Source organism: Colletotrichum truncatum, assembly GCF_014235925.2.
Source record: "Colletotrichum truncatum strain CMES1059 chromosome Unknown Contig_0009, whole genome shotgun sequence".
NCBI classification, from domain to species: Eukaryota; Fungi; Ascomycota; class Sordariomycetes; order Glomerellales; family Glomerellaceae; genus Colletotrichum; species Colletotrichum truncatum.
In genome coordinates this window covers 51,991-75,507 of record NW_027222406.1, presented here as the reverse complement: position 1 = coordinate 75,507, position 23,517 = coordinate 51,991, and the positions used below count along the sequence as shown (strand labels likewise).

Genomic DNA, 23,517 nt, shown 5'->3' with positions numbered 1-23,517 from the left:
TCTTTTATCTTCCTTTCCTCTCCCGTCCTCTGCCCCCCCTGCCGTCTATCAGATCCCTCCACCCTTCCGTCCAGTCCATCCATTCTTTGGACTTGCGGCTATCCAATTGGCACAAAAACCCACCCATGCGTTGATCATTTTTCTCCTCTTGGGGACCTGAGCCTCCCACATTGCAGGGGGGAGGCCTTCTGGTATTGCATGTTGGCTGGCCAGGGCCCCTGAAGTTCCCAGCGCTCAAGCTACTCGCTTGAGCTTCTGTCAGTCTCGTACATACCAGAGGTGATCTCACCCTTGTACCTTGTCTGCCCAATATCTTCAAGTTCAAGCTTCATGGCGTCCGACCGCCTCTTTTTTTTTTCTTTCGTTTTTTTTTTCCTTCTCTTTCTCTCAATCTATCTCATCTTCCTTTAGCCTGCACTGTCGTGTCTGCGGGTCCAGTATTTGTCCAACTTACATGGATTAAACAGAGAGCCAGTCCATTTTCTGTAGCAATTCGCAAGTCTCGTTTCCATACTACATGTACACACAACTGAATACGCCTCAGATGCCAGCTACATCCCCGGCTAACCGTATGCGGATACTCCGTCCCTACATGGGCCGAAGTTTTGTCTCGCACCGTACCTCCATGTTTCTCCATCACGTCCCTCGCTCTTGGGCCCTTGATCCTTGTGTCCTTTGAGGTGTCTTGGCAATTCGGTCTCCCTTTTTGTCTGTGCCTGTACGTGGGCTCTCTGCCACATCCCCCCTTTACCCATGTTCCTATCTCAATGGCAAAATGGTTACCAAATGCCCTATTAGAACCTTGGCTTCGGAGTACTCCAGCCCAAGCGTCCAAATCCGGGGAGCTGACTTCAGTGAGTATGAGATACAAAGCAGCGGCCAAAACTCACTTCATAGCACTCATCAGCCAGCATAAACACCCCATCATTTCAGATCACAGCCTATGCACACGCGCTTATATCGAGTTCGATTTTCGTACCCCATGCCACCTCGCAACATCCTCGTCGATCCTCGTTAATTTTGAGGACTTAGGCCCTTGTCAGGCACGAATCAATACCCGCGCGGGGTTCTCAAGGCGGAGAACGAAACCGACAAGCCACGGCCACTTTTTGACAGCACCAATGCCTCCCCCCTTTTTCTTCCATGTGTCGTTTCGTCCCTGTATGTGCTAGTAAGTGCCCAGGCCTCTCTCCCTGTCTTCTCACTGGTGCCACTGAATTGCAGTCCGTTTTGGGACCGCGAGAACGAGCCACAAGCACCGACCCCCTACAAGGAGTACGAGCACTCGGATCGAATTATCTGACGGTACCTATGTCAGCGGCTACCATTGCATACTGTTGTAGGTATTGAATGATAAGACGACGCAACGGCACGCTGCCGACCATCTCTCGACACAGCGTCCCAGGCTGCTGCTAAAATCAGCAACGGCCGACATTGGTACGGAGAGGTACGAATTGCCTGGCTCACGGATATTTCCTCTCAGCGAACACGGAAAAGACGCCAATAGTCCACAGGAGATTGTGGACGTATCATCACCGTGAGCATTCAAGGTTACTTGGGTGATGTCACCCTCCTCTCCCCCTCCCCCCACCTCACTCCTGGCAACAATACCAACGACGCCAGGCCTGCAGTTGGACATCCATCCATCTATACCTGCTTCATTAGAAAAGGGATCATATTTGACACGACGCGGAAGAAACAGAGCAACAGATTTTATGCACGGGGATGGCATAGTATAGGAATAATCGAATCGGAGGAACGAGAAATCTGGACTGGCCAACGTTTCGTCACTTAAAATCAATAAATAAGAAGAACAAAAAAGAAGTATTCGAGTAAAGAAGATCCATCACCACCAAATGCTGCGCTCTTCACTTCACACAGGCCAGAGGAAACAGATTGTCAATGGCTATGGCTATTGCCAAGGTGCTATGTCATCAGAGGGGCACTGCAAGCGCCTTGTTGCAGGTACCTTTGTCGTGCCCTTGCTTACTTAAACCAGACCGATGGGGGTAGCCTTGGTTGGCAGCAGTTCTGTGCAGTTCAGCCCAGTCCAGTTCCGCGCCGTCTAGTCTTAGTTTCAGTCGGCCCATGCTAACAGGGCCAGACGAAACCAGTAAGTTAATCCACCTTGGCTTTCATGAGCTTGGGGAGACGTCCGAAGTGGAGGATGTTGCATTCCTGACCGACGTTTCTCGGCCGGGTTCAAAGTGCCTTTCGGCGAATTCGAGGCAACCAGTTCCCTCGTGTACGCGTTGACGTCGTTGTTGAAGGAGACGAGCGAAGATGAGTAAGGGCTGAGCCGCTCTGGGTCAACTGATACCCTGGGCTACTGTACACCACGACCATACTGGACGCGGCCATATCTGCAGGCCGTACTGTGAATTGCCGCGTCATTGACATAGACCCCCACTTGCTCCTTTCTATTTCTCCGCTCTCTCGACTTTGCATTTTGGCTGAGCTTGTCTACTCCCAGTCCACATCTTGCTGGCCCCATGGCGAGCTGCATATTATTGCCGTCAGATCTCGACCTTCCCTGTCCACCTATGGAGTGAGTACATGGTGTTCCATGCCGTATGCAATGGCGCTGCTACAGATGTGGCGTGGTTGTTACCGGCAGCCCTACATTACACCAAACTACCTTGCCTTGCCTTGTCCCCACCAGCCTCACATTATGGTCCGGATACATTAAGTTGAGTTGAGTTTAGTTTTTTTCCCCTTCTTTGCCCCATCCAACATAGCCGTCGGGCGCTGCCTCCTCTCCGACGGACGGACATGTCGGCTTCCCATTCCTTGTTGTGCACAAGGTGGCCTGTGTACAGAGTATTGAGGGGTGCCACTATGTACCGCCAACTCGCATGCAAAGATGTTCCCTGTCTCAGGTCCTCCATGGTCTCCAGATCCATCTTCACCTTGTCTTCCCCGAGTCTGCCTGTGCCACGTCCCCTCCAAATCCCACGTCTGCAGTGGAACCGGGACTCTATGTCTGAGAAACTCATCTCACTTCTACTCCATTGTGCCTTCGGCTCTCCTCCTCCGCCGGTGCCGACTCCTCTTTGCTCTGCCATACCCATCGTCGGCCCCTCCATTCTAACCGTCCCATACCACATCCCGTCGCATCAAATCACTTGGACTGCTCGTTCCCTGTCTCCGTCCATCAACGCCTACTTACCCACCCGTAAAGCCATACATCCCCGACCCGGGGAACCCAGCGACAGCACGAGCACGACCTTGGCGCTATAACCCTCTTGTGATGTGCCTCTAACCCTCACTCCGCATCACCTCACCTCACTTCAACTCACCTCATGCAGCTTGGCACGGCTTGGCCTTTCAAGGGCGTAGAATGCAGAGATGCAGACGCTGCGAAGCGGAGAGACAACACATGGGCGGACTGAGAAGGGAAACAGATCTTTGGTGGTCCCTCCACCACAGCACGGCTCCCTCTTTAACCATATCGCGTTGTCGGGGGAGCTCCCCGTGGCATGACACGGATCATGGGGCACGGAATACTAGGTCGGCTGGCTCCGTGGCAGATTCCTATCCGTGTAGGTACATTGACGTTTAGCAATCAAGGATGGAGGCACGACAGAAGAAGGAGTCGTCTTTGTGCCTGCAAGGTAAGGTCGGTACAACGTGGTATGGTACTTATCCGCAAGAGGTTGGCTTTCTTACCTCAGCATGCTGTGTGATTTGCTCTGGCAAGTATTCCACATGCTCCCTCGTTCCTGGCCTCTGGGACAACGTTCCACGTCTTGGGGACTCGGCCCCTCATTTCCTCTTGGCTCCACCTGGACGAGACGGAAGATTGGGGTTCCTTGCGGCACTGCACCCTGTGCCTGCATTGCTGTGCAGCATCAGCAACAGCAGCGGCGGCGGCAGCAGCATCTGGGTCTGCATCCAGTATCAGCAACAACGGCTGGACCATCGGTACCATCACCCAAGTTTAGTGTTTCCGTCCCACACACCCTTATTCCATCGTGAGACCTCTTTTCCCCTCCCCTCCCCCCTCCTCCTGTAGTAAATGCAGCAAAAATAAATGACAATAATAAAAAGAGAGAAGGAGGGGGGGGGGGGGGGGACCGGGAAAGCGAAAACGAAAATCATCAACAGCATGGGCAACAAAGACAAGCACAACCAACCATCACCGCAACAGCCTTCTACCACAGAATGGCATGGTTCATCTGTCACGTAACCATAACAAGATGCAATGAAATAAATAAACAAGGCAAGGCAATTGCAACAAAAGACAAGTAAGCACCGGCCAGCAGTTGTCATTTCATGATTCTACCTTTCCATACCTTAACCTTGCCTGACCTTTTCCTGGATCTCCCGCCTTGCATTCCCTTGCCATTGTCGCCGTGCCTACCCATCTGCCTTCCTTTCTGAGGCTCTAGCAAAGAAGCATCTCCCTCCGAGGTAAGTAATGGTCAGGCAGAAGCAGAGGCAGTCAGTGCTAGCTCAATTCGTAGCCGCCAAACTGCATAGTACTGATCTCTCGTCTTGACGTTCCTTGCTTCAACGTAGCAGATGGTACCGTCGCTGGCACCGGCTGGCTTTCTCGACGGACAAACATATACGTAGTTAGACAGCCCAGCCAAGCAAGACAGGACGCACCTCAGGCGCGAAGTGCCAGTCAGCACCCCCAATTCGGCTCAAGCCAAGCCCAAGTTTCCCTTGCCTTCTCTCCCCTCCATGTTCTTTCTCCTCGTCGTTGTCATCGTCAGGTCCCTGTCCCCATACTACTACGTATGTGCATGTTCCCCGTTCATTCCAAGTACCGTCCGTACCATACAGACACATAATGGATACTTCCCTTGCTCAGAACAAGCAGAACGGAACACAGAGCTAAGGCAAGGAAAGGAAAGGTGCAGGTCCCCAGCATGTCTCGTCCTCACCTTGCTCCTCTCCTCTCTCTTTCTCCCCGTTCCCGTTCCCACTTCTCTGTCTCTCTCTTGCCCGCCCGCTTTCTGATCGCCGAGCGTTTCCCCCGACGTCTTTCTGGCCCTTGTCCTCTTCCCCGTCCATCCATTCATCCACCCATCCAATTCATTCACACACACGCCTCTTTCAAACTTTCACCTATTCTCTTGCTCCCATACCCTCGCACACCTCCTCTTTTCCTTACCTCCCCCCCTCCTACTTGGCCATGCCATTATCCTTACCTTCTTCATCCTTACTCTCACCCCACTCCACCCTTCACTCCCCACACCCAGCTGCCACCACAACCACACACGCACCCACTTCTCTTTCACCCCCCCCCCCCCCCCCCCCCCCCCCCCCCCCCTTCCTTTCTCCCGCCCTCTACTTCGCTCTCTCAAATTCCTACTCCTTTTCTTCCCATCATCACTCTCCTCTGCTTCTTCTCAAACCACCCCTCCCCCCTTGCAATCTGCAACTTGCTTGCCGGCGACGAGACGTCCTGTTATGGGTTGTGTGTCTTTGTATTCCACCGCCGCCGCCTCCGCCTCGCCCTGCTCCCCACGTTAACCTGCTCTACCTTCTCTGGCTCTACCACAACTACCACTCCTCCACCTGGTGCGACTGCTAAATTGATGCTTGTTGCTGTTCCTCTTCCTGCCGCTGTCGCCGCTTGGCCCTGTCCGCCCTGTCTTCTTGGCTCTCTGACGTACATGGTAGAGCTTCATTAGCTACCCTTGCTCGGGTTCAAACAGCTTCCTGCTCTTCTCGACCGCGGCACCTTGCCTGGCCGTGGCCGTGGCCCTACACGTCGGCATCCCGCCTTGAGTCCGATCTGCCTTGTACTTGACAAGGCCTGTTCATTGCCCTTGTTCAATCCTCACCCTCCTCGCTCGACCTCCCAAGGTAGCCTGGGTCCGTTTCCTCTTGCAAATTCATCCAGTGTTCCGATCTTCACGGACAAATATCAGTTCTGCCGTCGGGCACCGACATGATATAAGTCCACCGGCTCCGCGACCACCAGCCAACCTGATCTGTCATCCCCAGCTCCCGAAGCTAAGCTAACGGACTGGACTGGGAGCTCGAGGCCCAACCGCTCGGTTCAGAGTCAAAAACCTCCGAGGCCCTCCTCTACTTTGTCCTACTTTCCCGAACCTTTTTTTTTTTCTAAAATCTAGGGTCCGCTAGATCAACCACCACCACCACCACCAACAACAAATTCTTACCACTGCCGCCGCCCTTATTACCACAAGCCGCAGCACGAGTTATCTCCAGCGCTCATACGCGCACTCGGCCTCCTCCACTTCCCTCCCCCTTTTATCACTCACTCCCATCTCTTACTACTCTTTTGGCTCTGAAGCATACACCTACATCTCTGTCCACCCTCGCGGCCCATCTTCACCTGTTGTTGCCCAATATCATCCACCACGGTCACGGTTGATACTCCCACGCCAACCACACCAAACATAAAATTAGTCTGCCTCAACGAGAAGCCAAAGTCACCACCTATAGTCGGACCAGAAAGCCAGCACTCCTTTTTTTCCCGGCCGTGCTGCGCTTGACAAACCTTAAAACACTGGATCTTTCCATCCGTCTCTGGTTCCTGGCCCACACACGCCACAGGCCTTATACATCCATAGTCACTGCGAGCCGCCGCTGTGTCTACCAAGCCTACCTCTCGCCCGCTACCTGTCCTGCCTTGCTACTTCAATACTCACCGCCAACACTCAACGCTGTCTCCGCTTCCGTACTACGCCCAGCCAAAGCTTATCTTCAGTCACGACCCAAGGCGCCTCGTAGTCGCGCCATCTCACGCTCAAGTCTCGTTCACCCACAAAAAAAAAAAAGATTAAAAAAAAAAACACCCCAGAAAATCCAAACTCCCTTGACCCCAGCCGGACGGTCACCCACCCCAGCTCTCTCGGCGAACTAGGTGTTGATCCATCAAGGAAAGAGGCGCACGGGGGGAGGTGGTACCGCAACCTGGATGCGACAACAAGCGCAGACCGAACCAAGGACCGACTCTTGCCATTATTAGCTCCACACACCACATCGTATTCACCTTACCCATCAAGTGCCTCCCATACATATCTCTTCTCTTCCATCCCCCCCTTCTTCCGCAAGTACTTCTGTCGAACCTTACTTAGACTTGACATCTCTCAAGACATCTCTTGATCATTCTAGTCTGGACACGGTTATTATTATCATTTGTCGACCTACCCGGAAGCTTCAAGACCTTACTCCTACGCGCTGAATTCAACCATTACCACGCGTCAGAAGCGACAACTGCACTTCACTGATACTTCCTCGCACATCGCGTACTTCGTCAGTAAGTGGCGCAACTCTACTACACTCAATCTTGACAACTGAAAAAAGTGAACTTACACATGAAATAGACTCGACGCAAACGGAGGCCAAATGGCAAACTCCAACGTCCCGCTAAACCCTACCTTCGTGGGTCACGTCGCGTCTACTCTGGATGCTCTGGTCCTCTTCGAAGCTTGTCTCAGCGGTGCCCTACTACACGTTCCCAGACGGCCGCATGACCGGGAAAGACAGGACCTGATCAAAAGTGGAAATGTCTTCATCTACGAGGAACACTCTTCGGGTATCAAGCGCTGGACTGATGGCGTTGCCTGGAGTCCAAGTCGCATTCTGGGAAATTTCTTGATTTACCGAGAGCTTGACAGGCCATTCCCACCCGGCGAGAAGAAGCGCGCCATGAAACGAAACAAGAAGACGACTGGTGTTACCAAGCCGAGTGATGTTACATCACGGCAGGGAAGTGTCAACGGTGCCGGCGCCAACATGGGAGGCATGGGCGATGGGTCTGCCACCAGCAAGGACGCCGAGAGGGCCCTTATAGGCTCCCTGGTCGACTCCTACCCATTCAAGGAAAATGGCCTCGTCAAGAAAACCATCAGTGTCACCTACCAGGGCGTTCCGCACCACCTAGTCTCCTACTACAACGTGGAGGATGTCACCGAAGGCAAGCTTCTGACACCTTCAAAAGACCACCAATTATCAACTATAATCCCAAGAGGCGAGCTTATCATGTCGCAAAACTTCAGAGCTCCAATTGACGAGGTGGAGATGGACGACCAACGAGGACCCCATGGCGGCCTCTTCGCCCACAGCTACCCAGTGAATGGCCACCAACAGGCTATGTCACGCGCCATGTCAGTGCCTTCTCTCCATCACATGGGCGGTATAGGTGGCCCCCATTTTGGGCAACCGTCCTATATGCCCTCATACATGAGCACCGTGCCTGGCTCCGTCAGCAGTGTTGGCTATGGGCAGCCGCAGCACCATGGCTACAGTTATGACAGTCTCGGACGCGCGAGTAGATATGCCTCGAGTGCCAGTCTAGCACCCGACTTATCTCGAAACTTGGCTTTAGAGCCCCAGCATCATCCCCGGCGCCATTCAGCGGCGTACGAGCCCACATCCGGTGCCGACATGAGCCTCGCCGGCAGCCTACCTGCAGTTCCGGATCCCACAAGGTCGATGGGAGGCAATTATATGACGTCGATGCTCTACTCGCAGCAGCGAGTTCCTGATATGTCACCCCACGAGGCATTCCCGACACAATCTCCACGAAACGTCCATACCGATTCTGGCCTAGGCGGCGACAGGACTGCACAGGGAATTCCATTCGATGGGCTCACCCGAGATTGGAATACCACGTTTGACCAGTTGGAAGACGATCAGGGTCAATACATGTCTCAGGGAAATTCGACATGGCCCAGCGGGAGCAACACTATGAGTAGGACCTGAAGAAAAGCCGACACCAGGGCTAGCAGGTTCCCCATCAGCCAGGTTTCTGGTCTGAGAAGAAAGTTCAAAAGAGGAGAGTAAGACAGGTCCTCGCACGAACCATTCGCCGTTGAGCGGGAGGAGAAAAATGCTGGCGCGGGTGACGCCCTCGAAACACCGAGGTACCCAGGACTCCCTGCGCCACGATGTGTGACGCAAAACATAGCAGAGGCGAGCACAGTTGATTTGAAGTTCGTTACAAGCGACCAGCCTGTGTTGAGAAGCCTGGACGCATTTGCGCTGTGAGCTTGAAGGTATTGACGGGAGAAGATGTTTTGGGTTTGCTACAAAAGCGCACGAATGAAGGCACGCGTGGCCTCGTACAGGACGAGGTCCGTGGCGTACAATAGCAGTACGCACAAAGGCAAAAACAGTTTTGCAGTCTTTAACGTATGCGCGCATCTGCCTCAATACGACTTAAAACCTGTCTTCTCGACAGGCTTGTTCACACAAGCAATAGTGCAGAGAACACTGAGCCGTAGCTGTAGTTATATGGCCATAGAACATATTGTTATGCAAATTTAAACCAGTATGCAGGTAGTCGATATGCCCCGCTCTACTCGTTCTTGTGACCAATCACCAAGCTTTGGTTTGGGAACCCTGCCACATGATTTCAGACGTCAGGTCTGGCAGAAGCTTCCGTACCTTTGCCTCTGGCGCAACCGGATCGCAGCCGGTGAGTGGTATACAATAGGGCTTGGAAAGCGAATATGCTGCCCTTCAGGCTCGGTGGCCGGAAGGCTCTGGCGTACTGTGGTCGGCTACCCAATTGCAACAGCCGCTTACCACTCTCACTATCGTCAGCAGCGTGCCGGCAACCGCTCAGGTTTCCTGGCGCTCTTCCTACTATCCCGCCCCAGCAACAATTCAACCCTGGGCGAGTCGCACTCTACACGTCCCAAAGTGACGGGAAGCCTCGAAGGTACGTGTCGCATCTCAATCTTGGCCACAGCATCTAGAAAGGGAGAGTCGAGTGATCGGGGGAAGGTGAACAACTGAACTAACTCATGACATCTCGCAGCTCAATTCCAACCAAGCTCGCCGCCAAAATCCCCGCCTTACCGAAGAGCCTCCACGAAGACATCTATACAATCCCTAACCTCCTGACCCTATCGCGTCTTGTTGCCGCTCCTTTCGTCGGTTACTTTATCCTTCACGATCAGCATGCTTGGGCTTTAGGTCTGTTCGCCTACGCGGGCATCACTGACTTGCTCGACGGCTGGATCGCCCGCCGGTGGAACCTGCAGACTGTCGTGGGCACTGTGATCGACCCCATGGCGGACAAGACACTCATGACCATCTTGACAGTTTGCCTCGCTGTTCAGGGCTCTCTCCCAGGTTAGTTTGCTCAAACTGTTTCCGAACGACGCGCTCGGCCGAATATGGGGACGGGGAGACGACTGCAAAAGACGAGGAAGGAAGGATAGAGCCGAACCTGACGAGGGAAAGAAGCCCGACGAGGTCAATCGCTGACATGCTTATAATATACAAACAGTCTGGCTAGCCACGATCATCCTCGGCCGCGATGTTGGACTCGCCCTCTCTGCCATATACTACCGCTGGATCTCTCTGCCACCCCCCAAAACCTTTATGCGGTACTGGGACTTCACTCTGCCCTCGGCTGAAGTCCGTCCGACCACAATCAGCAAGTATAACACGTTTCTCCAGCTGGCCCTCGTCGGCCTGACGACAGCTGCCCCTGTTCTTAGCTACGACCTCACTACGCCCCTGACAATCATGCAGTAAGTTGGCCCAGGTTACGTTTCCTTGGCATGCAATCAATGCTGACTTGGGAACGAGATACGTGGTGGCCGCAACCACAGTGTGGAGTGGAGCCAGCTACATTTATAGCAAAGACGCAGTTAAGATCCTGACCACGCCCAAAAGCCCACCGACCAAGAGTTGATCACCCCTCCAAGTCGTACTCAGCATGAACTTGCCCGATTCAGCCTGTATCGCTTTGCTCGGCAAGTATACCAAACTAGTCGGGAGATGCTGCTGAGCATGTAACTTTAGGCACCGCTTAAGCGGTCTTTTCGATCATGTACTTCACATACATCACAAGATGGCGTTATGGTGGTGGCGCATACAACAAAACGAAAAAAAAAGTATATGTACATTAGATTTACACGCAGGGGGAAGGATTTTATAACCTTGAGACCCTTTGCAGATGTTGTACAAAAACGTATCTCCTAGATTACCCACTTCGTCGTGCACCTCTTGGGGCACGTAACTGTAGTTGCGAGGGAGTACCATTGCCACCGTTCAATCCTTCTGGTTGATGACCCAAGCTCAAACGGTGGCATCAGGTTCGCTGGGTACTGAGATCTCAGTACATAACCAAAGCTGACATCATCCCAGCTATGGCGGTCCGCTTCTTCACCAATGGACAGTCGAATCAGTACAGAGTACCCGACTGGACAGAAACGCTGTTTGGGATAGACTTCAGAATGGCAATGAACGCAGCAAGGGCAGGCGCTGCTACTTTCGCGACAACCAGTGGACAACCGGTGTTGGCCTCAACCTTCCGCCAAGCTTTTCAAATCCTGGCTTGGCCGCTTGGATCATGCCCTTTTATCATCCTCTGTCTGATTCTTCAGTCGCCAATATTCCGTTTTCTCCGCCAGGCTTGCCACACGTTTGTTGCGTTTCTGTTGCTTGACGTAGCTGAGTAGTCGGAGACAACCCGAGGGGGTGATGCCTTCAAGCCTCCTCGCCTGGGCCAATGTCTCTGGCCTGGTCGTTTTGAGTACATTCTTCTCGGCCATGGCCAATCCTGGGACGTCGTCATAATCAATGGAGAGCGGCAGAAGAACCTTATCGTCTCGGGCGAAAACCTGGCGCTCGGCAAGTTGTCTCTGGATGAAAGGAGTATACATGGCTTCAATATGTACTCGAGACTTGATGTGTTCCGGGAAGCCACTGATTCCAGGTATCGCGGAGGCGACCTGTTCCATGGTCACGTTACGCAGGCGGAGCATGTCAGTCGCGTCGCGGCGCTCTGACAGTTTCCGGAACGGGAAGCCAAGGTTGATCCACTCATGGGAGGCCTTGGTCGTAGAAGTGAGCAACGCCATCAACTCATCCATCTGTTGTTTCTCATCAGAAAAAGAACTCCATCGTTTGTCTGATACAACTCCCCAGTCTCGCCCATGTTTCGTCATTCTTAAATCTGCGTTGTCAGCTCTTGACGTCAACCTGTACTCGCTTCTCGTCGTGAACATTCTGTACGGCTCTGTGACGCCTTTGGTGATGAGATCGTCAATCATGACACCAATGTAGCCGTCCGCTCTGGAGATGGGCGCTGGTGCGAGACCAAGGGCGGCTCGACCGGCGTTGATGCCTGCAACCACTCCCTGGCCTGCTGCTTCTTCATAACCGGTAGTGCCGTTTATCTGACCTGCCAGGTACAAGCCGCTGATGTTTTTTGTTTCTAGGGTAGCCTTCAAGCTCCGGGGATCGATATAGTCGTACTCAACGCCGTAACCTGGCTGCGTCATGACCGAACGCTCTAGGCCTCGTATTGAACGGAGGATTTGTTCTTGCGCTGAGGGAGGAACAGTCATGGACAAGCCGTTGGGATAGATAACATCACTGTCGAAACCTTCGGGTTCGAGCCATACAATATGTCTCTCCTTGTCGGCAAACCGCGTGATTTTGGCCTCCAATGACGGGCAATACCTAGGTCCCCTAATCGTTTCCCGAATGTGGATGGTTTTGTCTAGGTTGTCTCGAACAATCGCATGTGTCCCCTCGTTCGTGTGTGTGACATAACAGAGCATCTGATCTTGTACGGCAACTCGGTGGTTCAGGAAGCTGAATGGCATCGGCGGTTCATCACCAGGCTCCTCTTGTAGAATGCCATAGTCGATGCTGTTCTTCGCGATTCTCGGCGGGGTGCCTGTCTTGAGCCTCCCCAAACTGAAACCAGCATCCTTAAGTGACTTGCTCAAGCCGTACGAGGCGTCCTCGCCTATGCGTCCTGCCGGGTAACTCTCCATGCCGATATGTATTTCGCCACTCAAAAATGTGCCGGTGGTTATGATTACTTGGGTAGTTGGAAGGACTTCGCCAGACTCAAGACGAACCCCGGTGATTTTGCTTTGGGTAGGATTTGTGGTGCCGTCGCTGGCCGTTGTGACAATGTCAGAGACACTACCAAGCACAATTGAGAGGTTTGGATATGCTCCCAGCTCCTCCCTCATGTGCTTCTGATAAAGTTTTCGATCGATTTGCGCCCGAGGACCCTGTGAGCGAGCTTCAGTCAGCTACAGAGCTACGCCTATATCAAGTAAGGTGACACTACTTGCCCATACTGCTGGTCCCTTGGTCCGGTTCAAAACCTTGAACTGGATTCCGGCCTTGTCGATGATTCTGCCGGCCAAACCATCGAGAGCGTCGATCTCACGAAGTATGATGCCTTTCCCAATGCCACCGAAAGAAGGATTGCAAGAACAAGTGCCGAGATTTTCGATTTTGGGAGTAACGAGAGCAGTTCGCGCTCCGGCTCTGGCTGCGGCCGCGCACGCTTCAGCGCCCGCATGGCCACCACCTACAACGACGACATCGAACGGCCTGCGGTGCTAGTCAGCGATAGCAAACTCAGCTATGGGGGTAAGATTCGTCTACAAACCTCGACCCTTCTGCAACGGCCGCAAATGTCCGCCTGCCACGAGACCCATACGAACCGCCTCGTCGCAGGCCTCTAACACAATTGCTGCGCGACCTTAGCTTGAGAGCAGCAGCAAGAGATCGCATGGTTCATTCACATAGAGCTGCAATAAATGCAGAATCGGATTAAAAACACCTAGGAGTGTCTTTGAAAAATAAAAATAAAAAAAGGAGAAAAACTGTAACAGCGTCTCGTGGCAATTCGCAAAACAGAGTACGACAAAGATCCAAAGTGCCTGTCAGAGTGCCTCGGGATTTTTTTTTTTTTTTTCCGCTTCACGCACCTGTTCAAGACACACAGTGTGGTACAGTGTTATCTCTTTTATCGGCGGCCGTGGGAAATAAGTACCAACTGTGTTGGATTATTCAGCAGTTGTGGTCAATGATTCAACCAAACTCCCAAGAGTGAATTCGATTTTATTAAGCAGGAGCTGCCTCAGCAGTATGCATCGTGTCAGCTTTAATATTTCTGAGACCTTTACAGCTTGGTCTCAAGTAAATTAAGCTTTGATAAAGAAGCAACGTCATTTAGAGGCGTAACACATGCTTGCTCTCTGCTATCTTCTAACACCTTAAGTCATTGGTCACTGTAGCAGCTGATGCCCTACCTCCGTGTGCCTGATTTCTGTGAGTCGGGCCATGATGATACCGCGTCTTCTACCTCCTCGAGATATGTTGCCGCATTGTGAATGGTTGTGCCGCCGAGGACCAAACGAACGCCAGGTGAGCTGGCATTGATTGTGGCAACCATCTTGGCCTCCTCATATGTAGCACCGCCTACCATAAATACAATTATGTCCTGTGGTTTATCCCGAGTGGTTCCGCCCCCTTCGACAAAGGGATACTGCTGTTCTTTCAATCTACCCCGAATTAAGTTTTGCAGGGTGCTCTCTAGGAGGGGACTATGTTGCGTGTAAACGTTCTCAACACCCTTAAGCCCCTTGAAGCGGTTTCCAGCCCCTCCGAAGATACCGGCAGAGTCGAAAATGTCTGTGATCCCTGTTTGAGCTTGGGATTGTTGAAGAGATGACTGATACGCCACCAGTTTGGTAACGAGGTCTGCTCGACGCACGGAGACTCCGCCAGCAGCCACCAGAAGGTCTATAAGCATTGGGAGAGAGTTGGAAGGGTTTCGCTCATATCGCAGTGCATACAGAGCAACCAGGGCCACCTTGCTGTCGCTTGTCACTTTTGGGGACTGAATGAGTTTTTGGATGTTCTGTGAATGAATATAGCATTAGTCATGTTCTCACCATATGACACAGTTCATGGGTACATGTTGTTCTTACCTTGACGTCCGCTGCATGATTGTCGTTACATGCCAAGCTCTGTTCAAGTTCGCTGACTTCGAGAAGGTTTTCTGCCCCGACCCGCCTGCTCAATTCCGAGACTAGTGTGACATGCTTGCTCACGTTTCCAGAGAGCTTGCGGAATTCTGGATACTCTTCAATGAACCGCTTCATATCCGATATCGACTCAATGTTGGCGTTGTTCTGAGTTTTGGACTGGTACTGCTCTACATAGTCCTTGATATTCCCGCCTAGGTCACCGAAATTGAGATACATGTTCTTCTTGAAAAAAGGGTCTTGATCCTGGGATAAAACGATCTCCTTGAGCTCCGGGCGGATATCAGGAACATCGCTCAAATCTACCCTGCCATTGTTGATGCCAAGAAGATGATGCACCATAGCCTGATAGGTCCATTGCGTGAGGAGAGGCGTCACCGGATCCTCACGTCGATCGAGGATCAGAAGAATAGGTGGTGTGTCTACTTTTCTGAAGTCAAACAACTGCTCTTCCTGGGTGATGCGGTATCGAACTTCCGTCGCCAACTTCTTCGTGAGCGGGCTATTTTTGGCGTATCTGATAAGAGGCTTCTTCTTAAGTGCCAGCAGAACGGCAATGAGTCCGTCAGCACTTCTCTGGAGGGCATCAGTGTTCCAAATGTCCGGGCCGCTGCCCCAGATGCGCTGGTGAGGCGGGCTGAGGCCCAGTGAAAACAAGTCAGGATTTATGACTATGAAATCCGCAAAGTGCTCCTGTACAAGTTTGACTACCTCATGGTCATCTGCTTCGGCAAGTCTCTCGAGTGATGACTTTTTGACCACATTGGTGAAGTACAAGTTGTATTCGCCGTACTTGGGCTCTCGTAGTTCATCGATAAGAAGTTGGATCGACTCCGGCGACGGTCGCACGAGACACAAACATCGCAGATGACGCATCTTCTCCCTGTTTGGGTTGTCGATTCGATCAATGAGGTAGACTTCATGGTTGAGCAAGGCGGATTGTGTAATGGCTGTAGACACAATGGACACCGTCTCACGATCAAGCAACAGAACTTTCATCTTCGCCGACTGTGCTGCCGATAGAGGATCAGACAAAGATATCATGCGCGAGACATAGCCGGCCACTGCTTGTGCAACATCCATCTTGGCTGACGAGGAAGAAGGCTAGTTGATCGAGTCGTGAGCGTGACTGCCTTGATTCCGTGAGCGTCTACCGTGGACGATTGTTAACTATTACGTACGATGCGAACAAACAAGATTCCGAAAGTACCAAAAAATAGAGGCCAACGCATCAAATGTGGTGATGCGGTGGAAGAAAGAAGGCTGGCTAGGGTGCGTTTGCCAGGTAGGTTGTTGGTTGACATCTACAGCTTCGTGGCGCATGTCTTTGCTGTTTACTACTAAAGCTAAGCTCGGGTACACCAGAAAGCAAGCTTGTTTCCTTGTACAGTGTGTAAAGACAGTGTGTGGCGCTATTTGGATGTGCCCCAAACTGCTGTGGACCCACCTTGAGACAGTGTCTAATTATGGTACAGCAACTGATCCACGCAGTGACGTCCAGGGCTCCACGGTGTAACCCCCCCCTGAACAGGCTCCTCTGGTTGGTCCACCAGCTCTGCATGCAAATAAAACCATTGAGCAACATCATCAAACGTCAGCCTGAAGCACCACCACGACACTGCTGAAGGGGCTTGGAATTTGTTACAACAACTAGACACAGCAAGCACAGAGCTATGAGGCGGCCTGCGGTTCGATTGACTGGGATTTACCATTTCTGAACACGCCAGTAACCTACTTTCAGTCACTGAACTGTCTAGGATATGGCGAGCCTCTCTACGGACACCTGTCCGGCAACGGTCGAACCTACGTGAGTCAATAAAGTAATTGATATTGTCAATAAATAAGGCAAATTTGAATAAGACAGATCTAATTGTATTTTATCCAGGCTCTCATTCACCCAGGGCTTGATTCTCGGCCAGCTATCTGTGGTCTTGGTTCTTGCCGCTTTCATCAAATTCTTCATCTTCGGTGACCCCCCCTCGCCCGAAGTGACGGCCTCGCTAAGAGCGACGGAACGTCGGTCAAGGACGCTCGCCCATAAGCGCTCACTTTTGAGCCTCCGGACAGCCAACGCCCGGCAAGGCCAGCAGACACTAAATCGCAAAAAGTCCAGCGTTCTCCGCAATCCTCCTAACCTGACCATCGGTTCCATTTTGAGCAAAACCTACTACAACGTAGATAGCCATCAGCCAGAGAGCTTGGATTGGTTCAACGTGCTGGTGGCACAAACTATTGCTCAGCTCCGCAGCGATGCTCAGCATGATGATGCAATTCTCAGTTCACTCACCAAGGCTCTCAACGGAACCTCCCGGCCTGATTTTGTGGACGAAATCCGCGTCACAGAGCTAAGTTTAGGAGAGGACTTCCCCATATTCAGCAACTGTCGCATTATTCCGGTTGACGAGGATGGATTAAGCCTAGGAAATGGCAAAACACTGAATGCCAGCGCCGCTACTAGGGAAGGGGCGAAGCTGCAAGCCAGAATGGATGTCGACCTCAGCGACATGCTAACACTCGCAATAGAGACGAAGCTCCTCCTAAACTACCCCAAGAAGCTCAGTGCGATACTACCGGTTGCGCTCTCTGTCTCAGTGGTCAGGTTCAGCGGTACTCTATCTATTTCCTTTATTCCGAGCAATCCATCACAGTCAACTCCTACTTTGATGACATTTAACTTTTTGGATGACTACCGTCTTGACCTCTCCATCCGAAGTCTTCTAGGCAGTCGATCCAGACTTCAAGATGTACCCAAAATTGCCCAGCTAATCGAGGCCCGCCTGCATCGTTGGTTCGATGAGCGGTGCGTGGAACCTCGGTTCCAGGAAATCGCTTTGCCAAGTTTCTGGCCACGGAAAAAGAATACCAGAGGACCAGAGGACGGACTGGCGGAGAACAATGCTTCAGTGGGAAGGGCGAAGGGCAAGGAAATTGACCAAGGTTTGCGGGCAGAAGCCCGGAGGGAGGTTGAGGCCGAAGGAGGGACTCGGACAGGGAGAGAGCAGGATTCGCTGCGCCGCCGCAGACTACGGAGCGAAGAAGACTTTGCGATGCCCGGCTCTCTGCCTGGATTAGACGTGGGCATGAAAACATAAGTTATTGCGGCTGTCCAACTAAGGATATCTCAAAACAAACCCGGTACTAAAGTCGCGGAGGTTTCTGTCAAGGGCAGGAGGCCTTTCCACCAAGATATGGCCCCCAAAAACAAAAGTACATAGTAGAGAATGGTCCACTTTCGGCCATCAGCCTGCGAGTAGTGTCCATGAGCGTGCCAATAGGGCTCAACAGATCCCCAGAAACGTGGGAGGCCCATAGAATTGCAGAACGCATGTACCAGCACAATTGAAAGCAAGCTGCCTGACCGCAGGAATAAAAACGTGGCGTAGCTGCCAAACATGGACGTGTAAGTGAACTGGAGTAACGAGCGAGCAAGGGCGGCGATGAGAGGCACTCTAGGGTGAGTCAGGCGGAACTCGTAGAAATGGTGAACATGTGCGAGACCAAAAATGAGCGGAGACAGAAATATAGTCTGGGTCAGTGACATGCGAGCGCACAAAAGGAGTGGGACTGAGGCGGATCGGAAGAGCATCTCCTCAGTCAGAGGCCCCTGTAGTCCAAGTTAATATATATGATGGGAATTGTTTAGCTTTGAGAACTGGGGTGACAAACCATGACAATGTTCCGCCAGGTTGTCCATTGCGTCCATACATGGACCAAAGGCTTCAAAGTTTTCCAATCTTCCCAAAGGCCATCCATGAGAAGGGCTTCGTAGAGCGGACCAGCGAAGAGAGTAGCAGTAAGCAATAGGCAAGTGCTAGATTCGATGAATCCAATAGGCCAGTAGCCCATTGCATGGAGGGGACTGATGGGCAAGGCACCATCAGGGAGCCGAGCTAGAACGATGTACGTCAAGGAGGAGCATATTACGGTAGAGAAGAGCACCGAAGTGATGCGGGCGCGGATGACGCGCTGATCGTCCCTCGACAGGGTGGGTGAGGGACGGCTTGACGGTGAGACGTAAAGAGGCAGTACATAAATGACCGTGTACAGGATCTGACGGTAATGTCAACGGACGGAACTAGAGAGGTAAGATGCAGAGGCGAGCCCACGATATGGTGCACATACCAGCAATGCGGTTACGGTGGACGACTGCAAGGAGGCGATATTCGTGTCCGAGGGGCCAGCACTAGGGCCGAAGCCGAAGCTGCTGGTGGGTGGCATTGAAGTAATCGGCTTCTGCCCTCAGGGATGTAGGTAAGACTAGACAGAGAAAGCAGAAGATGTAATGAAAGCGGAACATAGACAGATTGGAGAGGTTCGAAGGTTGCTGGCTATCTTGAATAGCATGAGACAAATCTGAGGCTGATATTGCTGCAAACAAGTGCGACAAAGGCTGCGACTGGAATCTCGCGGGCTTGTATTTCCGGCTTGGATGAGTTCATAACCATCGGCTGTATAAACCGATGTTGATTATTGTCCACGCGCACAGTCATTAAAGCAAGACCTTAGCGATTACATAATACGCGACATGGGCCGAGGCCAGGTCAGGTGGAGCTGTGCCATGCAACGGTGCAAGCAAAACGAAGACAATCTCGCTGGCTCTACATGTCGCATGCAGTTCAAAATCGAGCCCACGTAAAGGTTTGCTGTCGGCTTGTGTGTCATCAGCGAATCGCCTTAGGGATAGCGCGTTCATCAAAATAACAAAAAGTAACAAGCGTTCCTCCTAAAGCATAGTCCCAAGTTTCCAGCGTTTCTTTTGACGTCGCGTGTCCCAAGCGCCTATGTATCTGCTTGTATGGTGACACAGGCGCCCATCTCAGATAAGCGCCCATCAATTCACTTAGGGCAGTGGATACAGATGTTGAGGTTCATGAGTCCATGACCGCGGAGGGACAGTCCAGTTGTGAAAATGCTGTGAGCCAGTACTTGCTCACGCAGTGAAGCGTACCTCTCTATAGCATCCGTCACGCCTGCTCCGGCTGGCGGCCAAGATTGGCAGGTCTTGGTCCATTTGTGTACTCTGCAAGCGAAGGTCGTTGCGAAGGTCGTTCTACAGTGGCAAGTAAAAATAGTGTAATCCCTGCCGCACCGTATTTTGTCTCAAGCTAAAGCCTCAAGGGCGGGAAACGTGATGTAAGTGGAGGTATTGCCGCCTGGCGTCCAAGGCGTTCAATCTGGTACGCAGAGTAGAAGCACACAAAAAGCACCGCCGCTTCCGAAGTGCATTTTATGCCTGCAATATCCGTAGTATCCTCAAAGGGGCCCACAGCCCGTCCTGCCCTATCATATGTGGGCGGCGTCGGAACAAGTGCAAGTCACCAAAATGCACGCACCAAGGGGCGTCTACCTGCAGGTATTACGCAGGAACAGCTGGCTAGCGCTAATTGTCCCACTCCAGTGAAATGGCCCTGGGTCGCTACTCCGAGGAAGCAGAAGCCAATCAGTGATGCCATCAAAACCCATCTTGCCTCTCGTCAATCAAACGCCTGGCTCCGTCAACAGCGTAGCCCCTTGAACATGCTTCTCAGGCGCTGCTGCAACTAATCTCTCTTGCATCTGTAAACAGTTCAGATGCAGGTGGTCTGTTCTTGTGACTGTCCTGATGGGGACCTTCCTCAACACCTTTTCCGTCGCTTCGTATCGTAGTTCCTTTCGTCTTCTACCTCATTTTGGCTAACTGTTCATTGAGACGGAATCGCCGCTCACAAATGATCCTTGGACCTGCACAGAACAGGGCCGGTTTTTGGTTATTCCCTAAGACCGAATGAAGACTGTACCAGGCAGGTGGGAGAGGAAATGGGGGCTTATGATGAACCAGCCTCCACTGTCTCTGGCAACAGAGGGATGGGGGGGGGGGGAGGAAACCAGTACCGTCCAGGCACAGCACGAAGGCTTGGATCTAGCTGGCGGTCAAAGTGAAGCTGGCGAGTGTTTGAGCCTTCCCGTATCATCAGGGCAACGGTCCACTGAGCACTGAGAACAGACGTTGGTATGGGCGCTGTGAATTGGGTCGGCGGCTGTGAGCGAAACATCCTAAAATAGGAAGCTCTGGCGAGGTATGTAGTATGTTTGCAGAGGAGAAAAAGGGTGAGGGACAATTACGGTTTGGCGTACCAGGAGATTGAGCCTAAGGTTATTCACATTCAGTATCGAGCAACTGACCACCTTTCGCAGTACTACACATACTTGCAAGTTTTATTCCATCCCCAAGTGGCTGCCGTTGGTGAGATGCGGAGCCTCTTCCCGTATGGCCATCATTCGTTGCACCCAAGGGCGCAGGCTATTGTGGTTCCTGAATAGGGCGCACTAGTGTATGTACACTTGACAACGTTTGGATGATAAACGTTTTGCGGGGACACCATAGAGGAACCCACTTTCAACAATATGGAGTGCTTGAACTTCGATTATTGGTAGCCAGAAGTTACGTGAGTAAGCGAACGAATGAGGAGTGGCTGCAGCGAACCTGGGTTCATGGACCGACCCTCTGGGCGCCGAATTTTCATTGCAGGCCCGCCAAATCCTCGGACCAGCGTCATTTCACAGCACAGGCACGACAGGTAAACCCTTCTAATGTTCAATGTTCGGCCACCAAAGAGGTGACTGCCAACGCGGCCGGCCCCACTAGTAATATGTACTTTCGTACATGGGTTGAGGTGCCCGCCCTGCTTCCGTCTCATTATGCTGTCTTGGTGACTAGGGTACCGCCAGGCTTACGGAAGATTGATCTTCTGTTACTCTTTCTGATAGCTAACCCAATATACCGGACGGCTGAACAATGACCGGGGCCAATTTATGGGGTAATGAAGATGTGGAATTACCTTGGGGAGAGCTTGTTTCTGTTGGACAGGAAAAAAAAGAAAATCACTGGTTGAAGCCGCAACTCGGTCTTACGACGGACGCGCCCAAGAAACGGGAGCTTCACGAGCCGCCAGCAAATGGCAACAGCATCGGGCAGTTCAGCGTTGGTACTCAAAGGAACCTTGTTTCCTATTGTCGTGTGCTCCTTTAGCGTCGAAGGCCACGAAGGGCGAGCAAGACGTGCAGGCGCTTCTTCCAGGTTACGGATACCTAGCTACACATTCCTTCCTTAGTGTCGCTAGCGGATGCCGATGGCCGGGACTCCCAGACTTGTTCACGGCCTGTCCTGGGCTCTTTTTCACTTTGAATTCGGACCTGGGCCACATGGATAATTGGGCTTGGACGCGGGACCATCCATGGATTGTTTTTGTTGTTTTTTCTCTCTGTCTCCCGACCGCGGTGATGCGCTGAGAATTGCTTCAGACTCACTTGCCTTGGGGTTCATCATCTCTCGAAGAGGGGTGCTTCCCAACCTGTCAAATACAACTGGGTCCATTGCCGATGCTACTCTGTGTCGTTCCCATTTCCTTCTTCCTCTCCTGCTCCCTCGAATTTATTCCCTTTACCACGAGATTTTATAGGATGGGTTTGTGAGACAGCAGCATTTGACGACACCAAAGGCGATTTCCACATAGTTCTATTGAACGAACGGACGGTTCGTCCCTGTCGTTCTCCCTACGAGGATTTCTTGTGTCTCCTTCTTCTGCTACTTTGCACCTGTAACACAGAAAGCATCGCCGCGCCGCACCGCCTCCCCCTCGCTGCTTCCAATCCAGTGTCGTCAACTCGCTGCTGTCCCTGGTTTGGGTGTGGTCTGGCTCACCAGGCCCCTTGTTATTTGCAACCCCATCTGCACCAACCCCTTGCTGCTCATTATTGCTGCTGCAATTGCTTCCGGATAAGCCTACCAGAGATAGGCAAGGTCGGGGTTGTCTGGCCAGTTACACCACTCCGTTGCATCTTACCCCCGCTGGATTGCATCTCGACCGCCTTTTCCAAAGACAATCTCAGAAGTACACACAGCCACAGGCACATTTGGGCACTGATGCAGGGAACGCACAGCACACACGCAGTGTGCTGAAAAACTTCATCACCAGCTTTGGTCAGAGGCCTTGTCTTCACTAGGAGTCTCGGACCTGCAGGGGCCAGAAGCCAGGCATCGTCTCCAGCCGCCGGAGGAGATATTCATCAATCAGCCAGTCAGTCAATCAGTCAGTCAGGGGTTGGTCGATTTGGAAACGAAAGAAATCGCGATCATTTCAGAGCGACTAGATTGCCTTCTGTACAGAGCCGTTGCCTCTGAACGGATACATATCCTCTCTTGTTGGACTTTCCTACATACCCTGCTCGCTTCGCTCCTTGGCTCGCTTCTACCTTTGACTGCGGGCCTGCTCACACACCAAGAAGGTACGTATGCTTCGCTACTACGGGACCAGAACAGTACTTGCTGCTGGTACTGGAGCTTGCTCCATTTACCTAGCACTCCGTGCCCGCTTTAGCTTCCCATCTCTCGGCGGCCTTTTTTTTTCTCCCTCTTCTTTTCACTTCCTTTCCCTTTCCTCTCTTCCCATCTAAGCTGTCGCTTGCCTCGTCCAACTTGACGACAAGTTTTCTTCTTTTGTTTCGTTCTCTATGTTTTTTTACATCGGGTGTATTTGCCTCGTAATAATATTTCCACACTCATTTCCCTAGCCCTGCACATTTACCAGCCTTTGGAGCTCTGATCTAAAATCTACATTGTTTTAGCATCTCACATTTCGGCTCACCTTAGTCACTCACTCCTTTCGCTCTCGTCCATCGGTGCTCCACATTACGGAACCACCAACCTCACACTCACTCGCGCCTACCGACTTGTACAACCGACGTCGCCTTAATCAAACAGCGAGCTACACTTCCCAAAAGCTCGCACTTA

At 52.1% G+C, this 23,517-nt stretch overlaps 5 protein-coding genes across 5 annotated transcripts; 2 read left to right on the top strand and 3 right to left on the bottom strand.

The window, feature by feature from the left end:
- Window positions 1–7,332: 7,332 nt before the first annotated feature.
- On the top strand, window positions 7,333–10,476 carry CTRU02_212561 (camp independent regulatory protein; the record flags this gene model as incomplete). Its single annotated transcript, XM_070205870.1, has 4 exons — window positions 7,333–8,680; window positions 8,897–8,972; window positions 9,752–10,068; window positions 10,226–10,476. The coding sequence occupies 4 exons, from the start codon at window positions 7,333–7,335 to the stop codon at window positions 10,474–10,476; spliced, it is 1,992 nt and encodes a 663-aa protein (XP_070060263.1).
- An 818-nt stretch (window positions 10,477–11,294) lies between these two features.
- Window positions 11,295–13,488, bottom strand: CTRU02_212560 (Glucose inhibited division protein A; the record flags this gene model as incomplete). The annotated part of the gene is made up of 3 exons (XM_070205869.1): window positions 11,295–12,977; window positions 13,041–13,305; window positions 13,364–13,488. 3 exons carry the CDS (start codon window positions 13,486–13,488, stop codon window positions 11,295–11,297), a joined length of 2,073 nt encoding a protein of 690 aa, XP_070060262.1.
- A 517-nt stretch (window positions 13,489–14,005) lies between these two features.
- CTRU02_212559 (Vacuolar protein sorting-associated protein 45) lies at window positions 14,006–15,830 on the bottom strand (the record flags this gene model as incomplete). Its single annotated transcript, XM_036723611.2, has 2 exons — window positions 14,006–14,620; window positions 14,691–15,830. The coding sequence occupies 2 exons, from the start codon at window positions 15,828–15,830 to the stop codon at window positions 14,006–14,008; spliced, it is 1,755 nt and encodes a 584-aa protein (XP_036584887.2).
- Window positions 15,831–16,507: 677 nt separating this feature from the next.
- CTRU02_212558 (mitochondrial outer membrane protein MMM1) lies at window positions 16,508–17,839 on the top strand (the record flags this gene model as incomplete). The annotated part of the gene is made up of 2 exons (XM_036723612.1): window positions 16,508–16,554; window positions 16,618–17,839. 2 exons carry the CDS (start codon window positions 16,508–16,510, stop codon window positions 17,837–17,839), a joined length of 1,269 nt encoding a protein of 422 aa, XP_036584888.1.
- A 29-nt stretch (window positions 17,840–17,868) lies between these two features.
- On the bottom strand, window positions 17,869–18,965 carry CTRU02_212557 (prenyl proteinase rce1; the record flags this gene model as incomplete). The annotated part of the gene is made up of 3 exons (XM_036723613.1): window positions 17,869–18,351; window positions 18,414–18,797; window positions 18,870–18,965. The coding sequence occupies 3 exons, from the start codon at window positions 18,963–18,965 to the stop codon at window positions 17,869–17,871; spliced, it is 963 nt and encodes a 320-aa protein (XP_036584889.1).
- Window positions 18,966–23,517: the final 4,552 nt, after the last annotated feature.